Source organism: Ambystoma mexicanum, chromosome 2q (assembly GCF_040938575.1).
Source record: "Ambystoma mexicanum isolate Mex_15411 chromosome 2q, UKY_AmexF1_1, whole genome shotgun sequence".
Classification (NCBI taxonomy): domain Eukaryota; kingdom Metazoa; phylum Chordata; class Amphibia; order Caudata; family Ambystomatidae; genus Ambystoma; species Ambystoma mexicanum.
Window position 1 is genome coordinate 438,286,231 of NC_090924.1, and position 18,678 is coordinate 438,304,908.

General features: G+C 44.3%; 1 protein-coding gene across 1 annotated transcript in view; it reads left to right on the forward strand.

Annotated features, from left to right (window-relative positions):
* Positions 1-17,615, forward strand: part of NDUFB11 (NADH:ubiquinone oxidoreductase subunit B11) — a 611,992-nt gene extending 594,377 nt beyond the window's left edge. The window contains exon 3 of the mRNA XM_069647486.1: positions 17,340-17,615. Within this exon, the coding sequence (XP_069503587.1) occupies positions 17,340-17,466 (127 nt within the window). The 3' untranslated portion in view covers positions 17,467-17,615. The remainder of the gene's footprint in view (positions 1-17,339) is intronic.
* Positions 17,616-18,678: the final 1,063 nt, after the last annotated feature.

The window sequence follows — 18,678 nt, forward strand, 5'->3', positions numbered from 1 at the left end:
AACCAGAGAGACCCTTTGATCCACAACAGACCGGAAGATGGGTGGGACTTAGTAGTATGTTGTCACCACTTTACCTTACCTGTTGCAAAACACTCTGGTTATTACCTCACGCATAACAGAAGAATGTTGATGGGGACCTAGAATTGGTTCATTAAGGTAGGCTTAGCCTACACCAATCATTGGGGCCCATTTGGCTTTAAAAGAGGTTTGAGCCCCTTCTGGCAGATCATCTGAAGGCTTTGCCAGGAGTACAAGAAGAACTCATTTGGACCCTGGCTGAAGGTACAGTCTGCCTTATAGCTTCCGCCAGTGAAGCAAGGCCAGGATTTCTAAGAGGGAAGCAAGATCCCTCCCCTAAACATCTCCCAGGGAACAGAGGGAGATGCTGAATCCAGAGCACCCTCTAGCAGCTCCAGAACCAGTACCCAGCCAGCACACTGCGTGCCCTGCTAGGCTCTGCAAGCAAGCTTCCTAGGTGGGAAGTGCCAGAGAGTCTCTGAACAAAGGATAAGGCCGTTGCCTGCAACACTCCACCGCTTTGGGCCATCCACCCTTAGATGATACGAGCCCAGCAAAGAAGCTAGGAGGAGTGCACCGACCACAATCAACCAGCGTCTGCCTTTAAGGACATTTTCGAGGCAGTCGAGCCCCTTCTAGCAGCAAACTACTGCACCCCTCACTGTTATCATGCCGCAGTCGCTCATGCCTCGACCCGTGCTTCAGACCCACCAACCAGCACTGAGACAGTGATTCCTGACCTTGAGCCGCTGTGTAGGCCAGCCTGGAGCTGTGCGTCCAGCCTCGCTCGCTGAACTGCCTGCCGCCTGATCACCATAGCTGTCTCCCGTCTTGAACTCTGTCGCAGAAACTACAAAGCGGCCTGAAACCGGCACGACCCCCGTCGAGCACCAAGAGCTTCTACAAGCACAAGGTGCATTGTGGTTCTGTCCCCCTGGTCCTTCTCCGAAGGCCCCTAGTGACATTTTATGACCCATTGCTCCCTTTGTGCTGAGACCAAGTATCCTTGAACTATTTTACGATTTATTACTTTACGGACTACCCGCCTATCAGTAGAGAACATCCCTTTTCCTTCGTTAAACTGTTTTCCCACTACATTCCTTTAATAATAATTTCGATATTATTAATAGAACAATGACTGGATAGTCCCTTGTATTTTTGCTGTGTTGCAACTAACGATCCACGACCTTGCAGAGATAAGCCTGCTGTTTCGTCCACGTTGCCGAAATTGGACAAGGAGGTTTATAATTTGCTTGCGTTTCTTATCTGTTCGGATTCCTTCTGGTGTACGGCTGATTGATGGTTTAGAAACCGATATTCATCTGTAGACCACTGGTGCCCCGGAAGTTGATTTGTGACGCGTTCACTTTTCAATCAACTGTATCAGGGGTGTATACTCTAGGACCACCAAAGTTATTTTGGAATAAGAAGGAAGCAAGGAGTCCATCCTGAAAAGCAGTGGGAATTCTTGCCCCTATCTTTTGTATTAGGTACAAATGAGTAATATGCCTGGGAATCCCCATTTTCTCAGGGTCCTTGCATTCTTTTACCAGGACATTCCTGATGTCCTCAAATAGTGATAACCTGATGATGACTGTAATCTTTAGCTGGTGTACCTTTATACACTCTGCTGTGGATGGCTGTTTACTTATACTATAGGTTAGCCCTCATTTCGGTGCTGGACTGCCCTTGTGGATGGGACCAAACTGGTCTGCAAATACATATTTCTTCTCTGTGAAGGGTGCAGTGAGATATGGTTGTAGACCCTTCTTAGTGGGATTTACCCCATAGAACAGGCTATTTGAACCATGTTTGTTTTCATTAGAGGGGTTCCCACTCTTTTGTAGCTCTGAGATACGCCAGAATCTCTTGTAGATCTCCCTCTAAATAGATTTCCTTGACGCGTTTGTGTGATCCTCTGCACTCCTCTGGCCACCCTACTTTTCTTATTGCATTCTCTTTTTATTTACTAGAGCAGCACCTTTATCCATTATTTCCTCCAGCATTTCCTGGTAGTGATTGAAGGAAAAACTATGAAACATAGGCGCAGAAGGCCCTACTGCAGTAGTGAGTGGCATGGGAGTAGGCACATGAATGCGAGCTGGCGGAACAGAGATTGCAGGAGCAGGTAGCCCAGGATCTGAGGGAGCAGGGAGTACAAAGAGCAGGAGTTGCTGGATGCACAAGTACAGGGACCACTTCTGCAGAAATAATGGGTGCAGTGCCTGCAGCAATGACTATAGCAGGAGCTGGGATTACTGGGATTAAAAACAGTTTAGAGAAGGTGGTGTGTGCTGATTTTATGTTTATGGCCCCTGAGTGGGTAATCTGCACCATGGACATTTCTTTCCCCCTGTCTCAGACATGATCGCAAGAAACAATACTGCTTTTCACCAAATCCCAACTTGCAGGAACATCCTCTTGAGTTTTCTCAAAAATGAAATGGTGCCCACAAAGGCAGAGGTGACTTTCATTATCCTCGCTCTGGAGAGCATATCGGCAGCTCCCAATAAAAAAATATGAACTGGTCTCTGGACCAAGTGAATCGCTTACATATACATCGGTCTGTTGATCCACACAGACGAAAAAAAAGCTGGAAGTCTGGAGATCAAATGAAGCACAACTCAATAAGGGAAGGTGCTAGACCAGAGGTCAAAGTGGGCGGTAACTAAGGTCCCCTACTTTTTTGTACAATACGTCATATTTCCCTTTATGAGATGCTGAGAATCCTACCAGGACAGGAACTTGTGTGTTTTTTACCTTTTCCTTTATGGAGTCTGATCTGGGAATTCGAACCTGGCCTTGCCAACAACAAGCCAGTGTAACAGCTCACTGCTGTTGGCAGCTTCAGCTCAGTTTGCTCCGATTGCTAAATTTAGGTGTGCTTTTTGAGTGGTAGCCGTCGTGTTCTGTTGTGTCAGGCTATGTGTGATTTGTTTTGCTATTGCAGTGTAGTGAGGTTCGTGTGGTTTGCTGCGGTTTAGAGGTGTGGTTGTGTTGGGTTAGAGTTACAGAGGTGTATGTAGAAGGGTGATATTTTTAGTGGGTTGGTTAGTGGCATTGCTATCTAGATGTGAGGCATGCTGATCTAGATGTGGCGTGTGAGTATCTCTGTATTTCTACATGGCATAGCCCGCATATGCGACGCAAGTTAACATTTACACTTCTATCTGGATTTGGTTCTGGCTAATATTCGCAATCCTGTCTAGATGCGACGCAGGCTAGTATGTACGGTTCTATATGAATATGGCTCAGGCTAATATTCACAATCCTGTCTAGATGGGACGCAGGCTAGTATGTACGGTTCTATATGAATGTGGCACAGGCTAATATTCACAATCCTGTCTAGATGCGACGCAGGCTAGTATATAAAACCTATTCCCAATCGGTCAAAAAGCCCAGCTCCACAGCGATCTGCATATAAATGTCTGTAGGTGCAACAGTGTTTGCAGGTAATAGGAGGGCTGTTTGTGTCTATAGTCAAGTCCATAAAGCTGCATGTTGTGGGGGACAATGACACACTGATGGTAATTTGAACGCATTTTCTTTCACTGTTTGTTTTTCTTCTCTCTGAGCTGTTGTAAAACAGCATTACTGGGTGGAGTAGAGAAAAGCACGGACCCTGGTATGTCATTTAAATTGTTTTGAGGGTGAAGTGGGTAGGGCAAATGGAACATGGTTCCACTACTTTTATTTATTTTTAACACTTCGACCAATGTGCTAGCCTGGGGATATTTTGAAAGAAAATGTATTTGCACCCAAAAGACTGGGACGGGGAAGAGGGACCAGGGGGCAAGGCATTCAACCTCGGGCCAGCATGAAGGCTTCCTTTTTCTGTGGTCCCTTCCGACACATCGTGCCCTTCTCTTGCACACTTCATCTACCTCTCGAGTTTACTCTCCATTCTTTATCTTTTACCTCTACCCTCCTTTCTTCCAGACTGTCTCCTGTTTTCGGCTAGTCAATCCCTTGCCTCTAGGCAGCTGCTCTGACGCAAGTTGGCAGAGCATCAGCAGATGTGGCTTTCGGTTACAGCTCGGACGGCTTTTCCTGTAGGGGAGGTGTCACGAAGTTTAAGGTGACTGAGAAGTGTGATAGAAAGCAAAAAGGATGAGTAATGACTTGCGCACGCTCTAGGCCTCACCTCTGGGTCGGGCCGCTGAGCTTCTCCTGCTGACTTCACTTCCCGTAGTTGTCTTCCTAGAGGGCAGCCCCCACACGCCAGCAGCCATTGGAAGTCTGTCCACTGTATGAAGCAGAACACTAACGTCGGTGCAAAGGGGATGCAGACTTGTCGTTTAGTGCTTCTATCTATAGCAGGGAGTTCAGTTTAAGTGTACAACTGAAAATCGTATGCTTTTTAAAATGTCACACTGAGTTCTGAGTGAGTAGTAGTCTCCTCAGACAGGCATGTACCCACCCCCGTTGAGCAGCTTGACAAGGAATGACACCTAGGCTTGTGACGGAGCCCCCAGTCTGATAGTTCAGCACTGCCACATCTGTGTAGAAAGTGTGCATAGACAGCCTGCGTCTTTGCAAACATGCTAGGGTGACCAGATAAAAACAGTAAAAAACCGGAACAGGGTAATTAACATAAAAGTAGGACGAACTCTTGAAAGTGGCTGTCAAGGCACTAGACTTGGCTGGTGGAAAAGGTGGTATAAGTGTTATTGGTGGAATCAGACCTGTTACTTGGCCGGGGCAAAGTGAGCAACTGTCCGGGGCGCAATTGCCCGCCCTGGTGAGGGCTCTAATTGCCCCAGGGGTGCATTTGCCTTGGGGCGGGGTACGATTGCCTTGGGCTGTCCGCGATTGCTTGAGTAGAGGCAGCAGGTGCTGGCACTGCCTCTGATGTGCCCGCGTTACGTGCGTGCCCTGAGTCACCATACTTTCAGCTTTCACGCCACTGTTTGCGGGCATAGAAGGGTGCCTGGTGTTCGTGGCGGCTTTTGAATGCCAGCAGTGAGCCCTCCAGCAGCAGCAGAACCCGAACACGGCAAGACAAATCAAAGTGTTGACCTGCACAAATAAGCTTGGATCGGTTTATTCTTAATAATGAAATGTTGTGTCAACGGGTACTCTAAACTTTTTCTTTTTTTGGATCTTTGTTTAATCCCACAAAAGCGGTCAACCAGTGCCTATTGCCACTCAGTAGGGACACATACAAGACTCATAGTTGTGTAGTTGTCTGATTTCTACACTTTGAACATTCCTTGTTTTATTCCACCCTGAAAATGCAGTCTTGAGCCAGATGGTATTATTCAAGTTCTTTATGAAAAGTTGGTGGATACACCAGAGCTTTAATGCAGAGGTGTTTTGTAAGGTGCCATTGGCATGTTCAGAGGCGATGGGTCGACGCCGCCTTTCAGCTTTCCCATGTTCATCGAGCAAGTACCATTAGGCTGAGGCATTTATTGCATCGTTCTATGTAACCATCGAGGTGAATGGCAGGCGAGATAATGAGTAGGAGGAAGGATGGTCAGGATTTCTTGTTTTAAAGTAATCAAAATGAATCAAAGCGGGTGACAGACTGTTCGAATAGTACCAGATGCAGCAGACTGTATGACTAGTACCCAAAGGGGAGTTTTGGGATAAAATGTAATGCAAATTGTGCAATTTAAAGACCATTTATTCAGCAACAATGGTCAAAACTACTACCTACATAGTAAAGTAACTCCTCAAGCTGGGCCACATTGGGCAAAAAAGTGTGCAGCACATTCATTGTACAAATATACATTCGTTGTTTCCAAATGTGCGGGTTGCCATGAGGCTCTTACTAACCATTCCAATTACAGTGGCAAGAGGAGCTTTACTATAATGAAATTAATAAAGATTTACTTGCGTTCCACAATGACCGAAGAGAGGCGATCAGCCCTTGAAATACTTTCAATTGAGTGTACTCGTTGAACAAATTGATTATGCAGCAGCAGTAAATGCTTTTGCAGCAGCAAAGTCAAGGAGAGTGCCCTTAACATAGACTAGTATGCACTGTTTTTGTACTCTGCTTTGTCTTAGGAATTTCTTAAATATCAAAGGAATAAAACCGGTTTCATTTGTAGAACAGTGATTTATTGACATTGGGTAGGAGTTACTTAACCGCAGGGTGTAATTTAGGAGTGGCGCGGATGCCGAGGGCGCGTCGGGCGGCGCTATCTAGTGTTTTGCCGTGGGCACTAAATGGACTATAATCTGCCCTGCGTAAAATAAACACACATTATTAATTTCTCACAAACTACTACTATCTTAATTCGTAAAATGCAAGATTGTGCATTCCGGTCTGTCAGCTATGAAGACCTACCAAAAACTGGGACCACTGCATTTTCCAATGGAAAAATAATCTTGAGAAAGGGGGGGCAGAGCACTCAATCCTGGGACAGTCCCGGCTAAAATGGGACGTCTGGTCACCCTAAAACATGCAGCCATTATTCCCTAGTGCTACAAGCCACAGAATGAACCTTGTTCATTAGAGAGGCTGCTGGCGACAATACTAGTTTTACAGATGTGAGGATTAGGAAAAGGAAGCGCATGAGAGTTTGCGATTCACCTGTGCATGTTTGAAACTTCACCAGTTTAGGGATCCGGAAATTAAGTTTGATACCTTTTTTAGGGTATAGCAGAAGCAACATTCTACTGACTTGTTGGGTGAGGGGAAATGCAGATATAGAGGGCAAAGAGTTGGTGCCTTTCAAAAGGCTCTTTTTATTTTTTTTGACATTTTCATTGTCTTTATTTGCAAGTATGCTATGGTATGAATTAAACCTTTTATACTTTAAACATTCAAATTATTAAAAGATCTTAACATTTTCGTTTGTAAAAACATGCACTAAGACAATTGTAGAATAAGAGAACAATTATCAGTAAGTCAAATGAACTCAATGCTTAATATAACACTGTCATAGATTATGTAAAACCATTCTTATTACATCCATGAAAATCAATAAATAATCCCGAACTGCATATCCTAACAATTATAATTTAGAACAATTATACATGATATATAGAATATTTCATGTTGATTTAATAAAATCACAATAACTATTACATATGAATAGATGGGCTGATGGTAATGCACACAATTCAATACATGTAATGCCTGGTCCATACAGACATCTTTGTCCTCTGGTGACCTACATACTGCAAATATTCCAAAATTGGGCTTTCTATCTATAGCGAGCACACCTCGTTCCATCAAGTGTGTAACACTGTCTACATTATTCTCCCGACAGGATTAGTCTAAATATTCTATCCTGTCTCAAAATAACTCTCCTGGTAGACAAAACCTCCAATGATTCCAGAAGATTTGTGTGAAATTTCATAAATGCACTCGTCTCATCACGATTTGTGGAAAGTTTAAGATGGAGTTCACACCCAGTTTTTATGGGAGACATGTCGATATTCATGTACCATGACTTGTCTGCAAATGAGAGTAATTCCTCTGCCTGTCCTGTTCCTTTGTTTAACTTTTTATGTAAGTTTGTAGAAGACTCTTTTAAGGCATCTGAGCACTTGACACCAGAAGATATTCACATCAAAAACACATTTAAAGTAGTAGTGATACGGAAGAGTAAACTGACCGATATTAAGGAAAGGATATAGCTCACCTCCCAACAGGGATTTGCTAGGTCTGGAAATGATCTGGGGCTACCCTAATGTCGGGACTGTCTGGGAGTTTCTTTCCGGGGCTACAACCAAAAGACCCTGGGCTATAGCTCCCTCAGCCCCCCCCCCCCCCCCTAGCAACGCCTCCGCCTCCCAACTCGCATGCTTTGGGCAGGTTTCACCCACCATGGAATCAGTTATCGTCCCTGCCAAGCCCCATTCACGTCCATTCAATTAATTTGGCCTGCCCAAAATGAAATGTGCTGGTTTCACCAACCCAGGGAACAAAACTGGTTGAGAGGTATGGTATAGGATTACACACTGGGGGAGACACCTAGCCTCTGATTAGTATCCACAACATTATCAGTAATTGACAGATTATTGACAAGTGTTTGGTTTGCACAATCTTCATGGTTGATCAGGATCTTGCTGATCTGTATATCTGACGGTTCGTAGTGTACAGACGTTGGGTCTGAGATTACTGGAGGGTTTAGTATGTCAGTAAAAATGTCTGATGTGAGAGGGATTGTTGGAAAGTTAATTAAGGAAGGAACTCCACTGGTGGGGTCTTTCTTTGATGGAAAGAACAGGAAAAGATTGGGTGCCAGGGACCCCTGGGAATTGTCAAACTTTTGTGACAAAGCAGCCTTTCATCCCTTTCTAGTAAGCAGTACTAGAACACTAGGCAGGGCGTGTTTGACAGTAGGTAGGTCTATCTGCAATATTGGGGTGGCTAGGTTTGTTTGTATGAACCTGGAGCCCACTTTCAGATTGCAGTACAATCAGTCTTTCACTTATTGGTATGGTGGGAAGGAAATTACAACTGGAGGGCGTGGGGTGAGTGTAGGTACGGGGTTACAGTGAGAAAGGGAAATGTTAGGTGAGCTATGTAAAAGGAGTAGTTCGCTTCAGGATGTAAGACCTTTCTTTGACTATAGGAAGCACCCGGATAAAGAAAAGCACTCAAATACTTTCTTTCAGAACTCGTGGAGCTCCACCTGAGAAAGATTGACTATGGGTTTGGTGTTTCTTGAAATGGTGTTTCCATGTGGTTTGCTATGTGTTGTCCTTGAACCACGAGGAGCATGAGAATCATCTGTTTTTTTAGATTGATAGCCTCACATATTATGGAGCCTAACTTGAACAGGCCTCTAGCTTCTATTTGTAGCTGGTGTGGGGTAATGTAATGTAGTCAAAACAGCAGGTTCCTCAGATCAATGTGACTGGCTGTGTCTGCTGTACTGCCTTCAGTGGGACAAGGCAAATCTTATGGAGGCTGCCATGCTAGCATGTTCGTAACCTGACCTTGAAAGAATATGTGCTACCACTGAGCTGAGTTCCGATACTAGGGTGACTTTTTGTTATGCTCCTGAGTAGTTGGATTTGGAATTACACTTCGTTCACCCACTACACCAAATGTATCACATGTAGATCTTGGTATATAGTTTGTCAAGAATAAAGTCTAATTTTGCATTTGTTACCAACATTGGGAAACTCCTTTTGCTGATGCGTAAGCTGTGAATGGGAATATGGGACTGAGAAGGCAGAAGTGTCCAGTATTTGCCTAGTTTAGTTTCAACTGGTTAACCGGGACATTAAATGGGGAACCAAATCAGATGGTTGACTCCTATAAATATCTGGGAGTAATAGTAGACCCCAGATTGGATGGAAAGTTACACCATCAATTTGTCCAGCTTAGGACAGCCCAGGTTACGGGGGCTATTATAACCCATAGAGCAGGAGGATACATAGTTGGAACAGATATTAAATTGTATCGGACTAATGTGCTCCCCATTATACTCTATGGGATTGAACTTTAGGGCTTTAGCATGACTAAAGACACTAGCATTACTAGAGAGAGGCACATTCTGGAGATTTTTGTGACTAAACAAAAACACTCTGGTTGAGTACATTATGCTTGAATATCACATTGTGAACATATCCTGGGGTATGACCATTTTCCATGGTATGCAAAACACTTTCTTGGGTATCCTCTCATTTGGTCTTGCATAAGAATTAAGTTAAACTGTGTCCAGATTTATGAAATATTCTTGCTCCCCTAGAGACACCAGTGTAAGCACGGATTGTGTCTTTTATCCAATGAAAAGCAGATAATCAGCTAAACATTTTTTATTGCATTGTCAAATCTTGGAAAATGTATGGATGAAACACATCTTGGCTTGGGGCAACATTACATCTGCCAATGCTTATGACATTTGGCACATTTTTATGTCTGGAGATGAAGGTTGTATTTTCCATTTGACGAAATTGTGGAAGATAATCGAAGCAATGCTGAGGATTATCAACTCAATTTCTTTCTTGACATTGGACTCACAACTGATGTAGAATTTCACATGAATGTTATCTTGCAGATTTCCTCAAATAAAATACAATCAATATTCAGATTCTCTATTTTTATTTAGGATGTAGAGAATGATACAGGTTTTATTGACTGTATTAAAAGTTTACTAAATGCTAAACTATATAATACTGATAATTAAAAAAAAGTTTCAACTGTGTAGTGCTTTAGGTTTGTGTCAATTGTATTGCATACAACTTGCTCCTAGTGCTTATTTGAACGTATTACATTATGCAAAGTAGAAAAGCAGAGTACAACAGAAAGTAATTCATACATTCAATGATGGCTAGAATAATGGATGTTTAATTAACAGTAATTCCAATACACTAATCCCATTAACAATATAATTAAATGATTATGCAATTATTGATCAGCAGAAACCAACATGTTTCTCATTATTGTATGTTACATTCTAATACAATGTGTAAGCTTCTTCAGGGCCCGACTTTTAACAATGCCAACTATTCATTGAAACTGCTGAATATGGCTTCATGGAGTTTTCAGCATGCAGAGGCCCTAACCCTGCAAATGCGCCTAATATTTTGGGATCTCTATGAAAGGGCTAGCACTTATCTCCAACACCACGCACTGTTATCTGCAAATCCCATACAGCCACAGTCATGCACAGTACACCATAGCTCTAAAGTGGTGGTAGCCTTATGAGTGCTTGCAATCACCCCAAAATGTCCCCACACCATCCACTCTGCAACGTCTGGCGCCTTAAATCACCGGTAAATCATGCGGAAACCTAAAGTGGCCACATTCATCAATAAACCTTCCCACTTGATCCCTTCTGCAACCCATCTCCTCTTTTGGACTCAAAACCCTGAGGACACAGTCACCATACAAACACCCAGAGTGCCCACATACTCCTAAAAGAGTTGGAGCTGCATTAAAGTAATTTTCCCCTTACAGCCAAGAGGATGAAGGGACCATGTTTTACACCATAGCTATTTTTTGTGACGCATATGCATTTGTCTCTTAGAGCCATATGTATAGTTGCCATGTAGCCTGCAATGGACTAAATGTTTTGCTGTAAATTTGTATCTTGTAAAAATAAGTATTTTCATCTTTTTTGTCTGGACAGTGAATTACCTTTTTGTTTTGTGCGGGCAAAGTTGATCATGCCACACTTTATCTAGTACCCTACTTCTCTGCTCCTATAGATCGTTTGGTCCGAGTTTTATCATGTCTCCATCGACTGACCCATATGAACACAACTGAGCAGGAGGCACTTCCCCGTCGATTAATAGTTCAGCTCATGGATGACACCACCTGAATGTCTCGCGAGCGCCTATCCATATGAATTTTGTCATGCCACATCCTGCTTTTCAGGTTCCACTGGAATACTAAGTGGTCCTCATGATTACAGCTTCTGAAATGAAGTCCTAGTATAAACCAAGACGGAAACAGGTGAAAACATTAGCTCTCTCCAAGGAGATCCAGTTTCAGGTTTTTTATTTTTTAACATTAGGCATTTGTCATTAAATTAGGCTCAATCTAATATAGATTTTTCCACACTATCTTCGCGCTGATATTTAGGCATTTGTCACTGTGGCATGACTTGAAACCAACTTCAGTGGTTACTTTTCTGAAGTGTTTGTGCATAGGACATAGACATTAGTAAGAAGCCCTTATACGCACTTTTGGCCCAGTGAATGGGTTCCTATGACCTGATCTAAGAATTTATCTTGCAGCATGATCTGCCTCTTTGGCCGATGTACTGGCACAGCATGATCTGACAACTTGGGAGGCGTACTGGTTTAGCTGGAGGTCTAGAGAAGGACTTTGCAATATGGCCAGGTACTGACTCCGCTCTTGGCAGTGAAACGAAATGCTTCTGGCTATGCGACTGATGGGGGCATTGTGAATACTCCTGAAATCTTAAAATCCCAGTATTTGAAGCATTGCTCACTTGCCAGTGGTGGGGTGTGATTCTGGGATGCAAGAGGATGACAAGTTTGGATTTTATTTTTTGCTAGGGCAGACACAGTTCACACATATACTATGAAGGTCAAAGGTGTAAAGACTGGAGGGGGTGTCTGTACTTCTGCTCTCTATATGGTAGAGGAGAGGCACAGAGGACCCCAGCCAAGATTCTCCATTCGGTAGCTATGGACGAGCAATCAAGGCCTAGCTTTTCAGGAGGTGATGCAGGCTGGTTCTTCAGTACAGTGTAGTCCCCAAACCCCCCCAAAAGAATGTCCACATACTGTATTAGTTAAAACAGTCTTTATATAATTAATATTCAAGGTTATGTACACTATCACAATAACTCACTTTGTGCTCCGAAAATCAACAATGGTAAATATATACGGTTCTTCAATGGTACCACAATTATCAGATCTCATTAAAGTGCATCAACTATACTGTCAAAATGTCACACAGATCAATAAAGAGGAAACCAGCAGTATAGAGAGGAAGGAAAGCAAGATGGTTGAACAATTGGCAGAATGCTGGCCACGTAAGACTAGAGACAGTTCTGTGTGGAGATCCCCTCACCTGGGCAACCTGTAAAGCAAAGATGCATCACAAGCATCTTGTTCTATAAGTCTTGTTTCCTTCTGCAATAGTTCTACAAGCCCAATGTACCCGGAATGTAGCGTTCGTCGTCGGGGAATCGACGGCCCTTCTTGAGTGCCCTCCCTTTAAGGCAGGTTGAACTACGGTGGTGAAGTGGCAGCTTCTTTCCTAGCAGTGCTAGTCGACGACGGAGCGTTGGCGTCCTGCAAGGAAGAGGCGTGCTGGGCACCTCGGTGACGATAGTTCTGGACCGCAAAGAGATGATTAAGAACTGTGGCCCAGCAAGGGCGTCGAGTCGTCAGCGTCTCTGTGGTCTTTAGGTGGCGGGAAACCCACATGCGGATGCTCGTCGACGGTTGGGCCTTCTCCAGCGGGATAAAGCGGGTGGCGATGCAGACGAGAGCGTCCTTGGCTCAAATTAAGTTCTTAGGCAAACGGGAGCACAGCGGCTCTGGTCGGCGACGGCGGTCGTCGACAGTGGCGGACAACAGTCCAGGCGCTTCTCTTTGGGATTCCGCGGCAGTCCCCGTCTCCGGTTGCAGCCTGTCGTAGGTCTGTCTACCAGGGAGCTTTGGCAAAGATCAGCTGGTGCACAATGGTCCCTCGTAGCTCGGGAAGAGGGCGCCTTACCAGGTCCTCTCAGGGTCAGTTCTTGGAGACACAGCAGCTTTCAGATCGATGAAGGAGAGCAACAGCAATTCTTCTCTTCCAGCAGGGCTTCAAGGTTAAGCTTCAGTTTCAACTCCAGTTTCTCTTCAGCTTCTGAACACGAATTCTAGCAGTGAGATGCCCCCAGATATACTAGTTGATCTCCCATTCATTCTGCTGGGTCACACTCAGGCAACCAATCGGCCAGAAGGGCATTCATGCAGGCAGGCAGCCAATCAGGTGCATAGTGCATTCAGGCCATTCACTTCTCTCCAGACACTCGCAACAAGTTGTGTATTGGGACAAGTACCCAGCCATTCAACACTCCACACTGCATTCATACCAGTTTCGGGCAGGGCTGTCTCAGTCATTGTGTCAAACATCAGATACTAGACACCAATAACACAGAATGCGTATTCGTCACACACTCCATTCACCCCGGTCCCACCCACAGGCGTACCCACAACGTACAGTCATTGGGAAGGCTCCAGCCGGTCTGGTCAGCACTTCACAACAACACCATACATGAAACTTCTACCCAACAGCCGGTCAGGGGGAAGGGACAGAGTCAGGGCTTCCCAGGTCTTTGGGAAACAAGGTAACAGGCGATAGAAAGCAAGAGGCCACAGGGGCCATCTTGTTTCCTATCAGGAATCAACTGATTTCAATGGCGGGGCCTGGGTATCCCAAAATGGAGGATACTCGGGGCACCTGTCAAATTCAGCATGGAGCTGCCACCAGCCCATACCCTGCTCTGTGGCCCACACACAGGTGCCCAAAAACATACACTAGGGGCACAGGATTGTACCCCTACCCATGGGTGCCTTAAGGGTATCCCATGGGTCTGTTCACCAAAACCAAAAGAGAGAGCTGCACCGCCAGGAGTCCCACATGAACTCCTGCGCGGAAAATGTGACACAACACACGATAAAAGGCAGTAAAGGGGCAGGATACGGAGGCCCTGTGCCTCCGATGCATTTCCAGCATCACAACAGGGAAGGTATGGAATTGGGTTTAGTAGCCCACTGAAAGTCCTGCTGACACCTCTCCATTAGAAAGTCACCCATTTCTTTTCTTGAATCCTCACCACTCGAGTAGCTTCTTCCACTGCAATCAATTCAGATGAGAATTGGTGGGCATGAGCTAATAGCTTCTAGGTATTGGCCGAGGCGTAGCCACGTTTGCCTAACAAGTGGGGCCTGAAGCTAATGTAGTTGGGCCCACCGCAGTGACAAAAAAAGTCATGGCTCCCCTCTTCAAGAAAGAACATGGCATAACGTGCTCTGTGGGAATGTACCTGCACAGAGTCTGCAGTCAGATGCTGTAGTTCACTGAACCTTTCACAAAGGAGGAATAAGCATATCAGTCTCTCTCCCGCCCACTTCAGCAGTCCAGCACTGACATGCTATGGCAATCCTCCTTTGAACAAGAGTACCAACAGCAACCCCAAACATGCGTTTTTCAGCTTAGTCGGGCATCACCAGTTACTTAGGGTGACCAACCTCAAGTTCCTTTTGCATACAAAAAGAGGTCAGGGAGTCCCTCTGTATATGTAAATGCCCAATGCGGAGTGGGCATTTACAGATGTTGGGTTGGCCTTGCCCACTCAGGCCCTTCCCTGTTCACCCCTCTGGGTATTGGCTTTCAGTACCCTGAAGCTACTGTTGGGGAACAAGGATCTGGAACATAATGTGGCATACATCTAAATTCACATACTATGACTTTGTGTCCCATATTCTTGACACATATGCTTCTAAAGTCTTCTAGATGCCTCCCAAATCTATGTTCTAACTATGCAACATTAACTGTGTGTCTGGAAATGTGTGTGTTTGTATGAAACCTGTTGGCCTGGCGAGTAGAGCAGCTTGTGAAAGCTTTTGGCCTCAAGTCTACATGGCGCTTCGAGGCCACTGGCAAGAGCTAAATAACTGGCAGCAATTTCGATTCCTCCAGATTTGTGGTGCCCCCTAGGAAGTACTCCTCTTGGGTAAAACGATCAGTAGAAACAAGTAACTTTGTCTAATGACACTAGACTAATCCAGTTTCCCTGTTTTAAGCATTAGTTTTACTAGGGTAACAGCATGGAGGGAGTTGCAGAAGCTTGAACCGTAGCAATGACAAAATACATGCACACCTCAAGGGCAAATGTACTGTATGGAAAACAGTGTAGTGGCTACCAATGTTTAGGATTCTTGGTGCTGTTGACTTGTAATCTTCCTAGAGTCTTCACATCCTGTGGGTATTCAAGATTGCCATATGTATCAACCCTGAATTCCACACTCTTGCTCACACTACAAGAATGCCTGTATATCTTGCCAATTGTGAGAGGTTAAAGGAAGCGTGCTACAAGAGGACCTTTGCCAGCAACTCATTACATTTTCTGTAACTGAGAGGTGCAACACTAGCCAGAGGAATAGTAGTTGGTTAAGAATTGTTGGCTCAAGCATTTCCATTCACCACTCTTTTGTATTGCATTATTCTGAGACTTATAAGTGGGGAAGGAAGGGGTGCATTCAGCGCCTTGAGTCCTGAGCTTGCTATGTCGAGGATTTCGAGCTGCAGCTAGTTCATGAGTCACAATAAGGAAAAAACATGTTTGGGGTAGCCCACGTTCCCTCATAGAGGGGGACATGGAACAGCAGCTCTTGATGGACTACTTACTCACTCTTGATGTCAGGGTCAAGTTTAATTTTCATGTGGTTCATCTCCTTCTGTAAAACCAGGGACAAGTTGAAAGATGAGGGATTGCAAGCCTGCCTGGAGTAATTTACAGTTTTTAAAAAGCGCTGCCTCGAGCATTTTCAGCCATCAGTTATGTCTTTTTAAGGAAGGGGCTTTCTCGGCTTTGAGTTGAACTCTCCAGGGCACCCCTTCTGGGTTAAAACACGCTAACAATATGTTCAAAATATGTGTTAATTGCTTCAGTGTAGGGTCGGACTGGGACAAGAAATAGGCCCGGACACCCAAAAAAAAGTGGCCCACTCCTCGCCTCAAAGAAGTGGCCCACCCCTCGCCTCACGACCCTTGACCTCTGATTACATCAATGTAAGTGATGTCATTTGACCCCACCCCAAAGTGACATCCCAGGAAGCGATAAAACACGACCTTTCACCCTTTGACAAAACAGGAAGTGGTTTCAAATAGCATTGTTCCTAAGTACACTACGAAAAATATGGTTTTGCAAAAAAAACCTTTTCTTTTTTTTCTTTTTTCAAAACCGGCCTACGCTCCCCAGGGACGTTTTCGGCCAGGCCACGTGCCGAAAAGCAGAGGGGCCATTCCGACCGAGCTTCAGTGCTTCCTTCTGAATTCTGCTGTTTGCTTGCCACAGTGTGTGTGGTTAGGTTACTTCTTTTGGTTAGCCACTGGGCTGCAAAAAGGATTGTGTTTGCTTGGGCCTTGGTACACTCCATTCCAGAGTTACAGGAGATAAGTCAGGTTATGAATTTCTCATCCTTATGTGCGGTGGTGTTCATGAGCACCCTGATGCATGGTAAGTGAAGTAGACTACAGATCCATGAATACCAAAGACGTGCAGCAGTGCTATGCCGACCATCAAAGGGAAGTGTATGTGCATCAAATGGGCAGAGGAAGGTAGGGGGGGTCGTCATGTGTTGATTTTGTTTGATATCAAGTCAGTTTCTCTGTTATGCTGGCTGCACTGTGGGAAGAAGGGAATTACATACTAGAAACCGAGGTGCAGATTCTGCAGCAGGAGTTGTTGCTGGCATCTTGGGATTCATGTTTCCCTGCTGCAGGGGATGCTGGACTCTCAGAATGAGTGGTTTGCTGTAGGGGAGGACTTCCTGCTGTCTCAGGAGCGGGTGCTGGTTTTGAATCTGGAGGAGTTTCTCCCACGTGTGCTTGCACACTCTGCAGTGATTGGCAATGGCAGACACAGAACCCTGCCTTTCAGAAGCAAATTCTGACCTTTATGTCCAATTGTTTCAACATGTAGTTTGCAGTTAAAAAGCAGATGTCATTGCAATTGTTTGCGTATGCCCTCAAAAAGGATTTTTTAAGTTGAAGGAAGGTCTGCTCTCTCTCTGGTCCAAAGCAAAGCACAGGATTGTGATGGGAGTTTATCTAACGTGATGCATTTGTGTTTTGGGATTTGTAGGCATGCTTCTAATATGCAGCAACCCTTGTGTCCCTCTTCTGCCTGCCTAATGCCGTTGTTTCTCTTTCACAGATTGCGGAACTGGGCCCGTAGGGAAGCTGAGATGAAAGTCAAAGAGCGAGAGGCTCAAGGACTGCCCCTGATGGATCTCAACTACTATGACCCCAGCAAAATCACCCTTCCCTCAGACGAGGAGTAACCAGCCTGGACCCACCACCTTAGCCAGTCTCTTCTTCCGGCTATTATTTTGGCATTGTTCCATATAACTCATCCTGTACTTGTGCTTCCCAACAAGGCATTTTTACTAATGTAAAGGACTAATAAATCCATCAAAAAGACCTTTGTACAGCTGGTTTCTGCAGTATTTTTCTTGTTATTGTCGGGGTTAATCGGAGAACTGGAATATGGTTGGATTAATTAGACACTCAAAGCAGAAAAAGGATCCCAGGGCTTTCCTCCCCTAGGTGAGCTGGCCGCTACCGAAACTCCTCACACTAGCAGCTCACTATCCACGAATCTGAATTTTAGTTCCTACCTAGATTTCCAAGCTTCAATTCCTGTGCATAGCATGGTCTGAAATGTCATACCCATTCAGCAAAATGATGGTTAGTTTTTAGTATGCATTTTGTTAAAAGAAATAATCGACAAATTACATAGATTTACCATTATATATTTTACACAATGAAAATGTTATTTCCAAGCCTTGCAACCGAGTGGCTTCAATCCAGATTAAGTGTTTCACGACTGCTGTCAGAGGTGGCTATTACAATGACCTATTTGCATGGAAGGGTTTCTGCGTACTTTGATAAATGTTGAATGCCATAATATTCTGTTCCAAAAATGTGCACCAAATGATATACATTTTTTACTTTGATAGTCTTTCCAACAACATTGCCTTTTGTAGCCATTTATTTTCTTACACATGAGCAATTTTCTGTTAAAAATGACAGCAGTTCACAATTGATTTCCTTGCCTGTTGCCAGAGGTATCCTTTCAATCATTTCTCCTCACAAGTTTGAGAATCGGTTGTAACATGAACCTAGGTTCCCTTCACAGTCCAGCATTCTTAGTGTCTTTAAAAGTTTGTTACTAAAATTATTGACTAACAAGGTATTTTTAAGTCAGTAATAAATGTTGTGCTGCATTTATGAAGAAATCGATAGATCATTAATCAGAACTTCGTTTTTTTAAAGGCCCGAATGAAAACTCAAGCAGGTGGAAACCTTTATCACTAGAGTTATGGCCTAACGTGTACCAAATAAAAAATGGTCCTCTACCACGGTTTTCTTTGTGGTCATTAATATGTGAATTGGATCATCTCTAATTTTACCACACTTTTCCAGATAACGTTTTTACCTTTAAAAATGAAAAACGTGTTTCAAAAGCTCCAAATGTACAGGAGTGCTTGGTG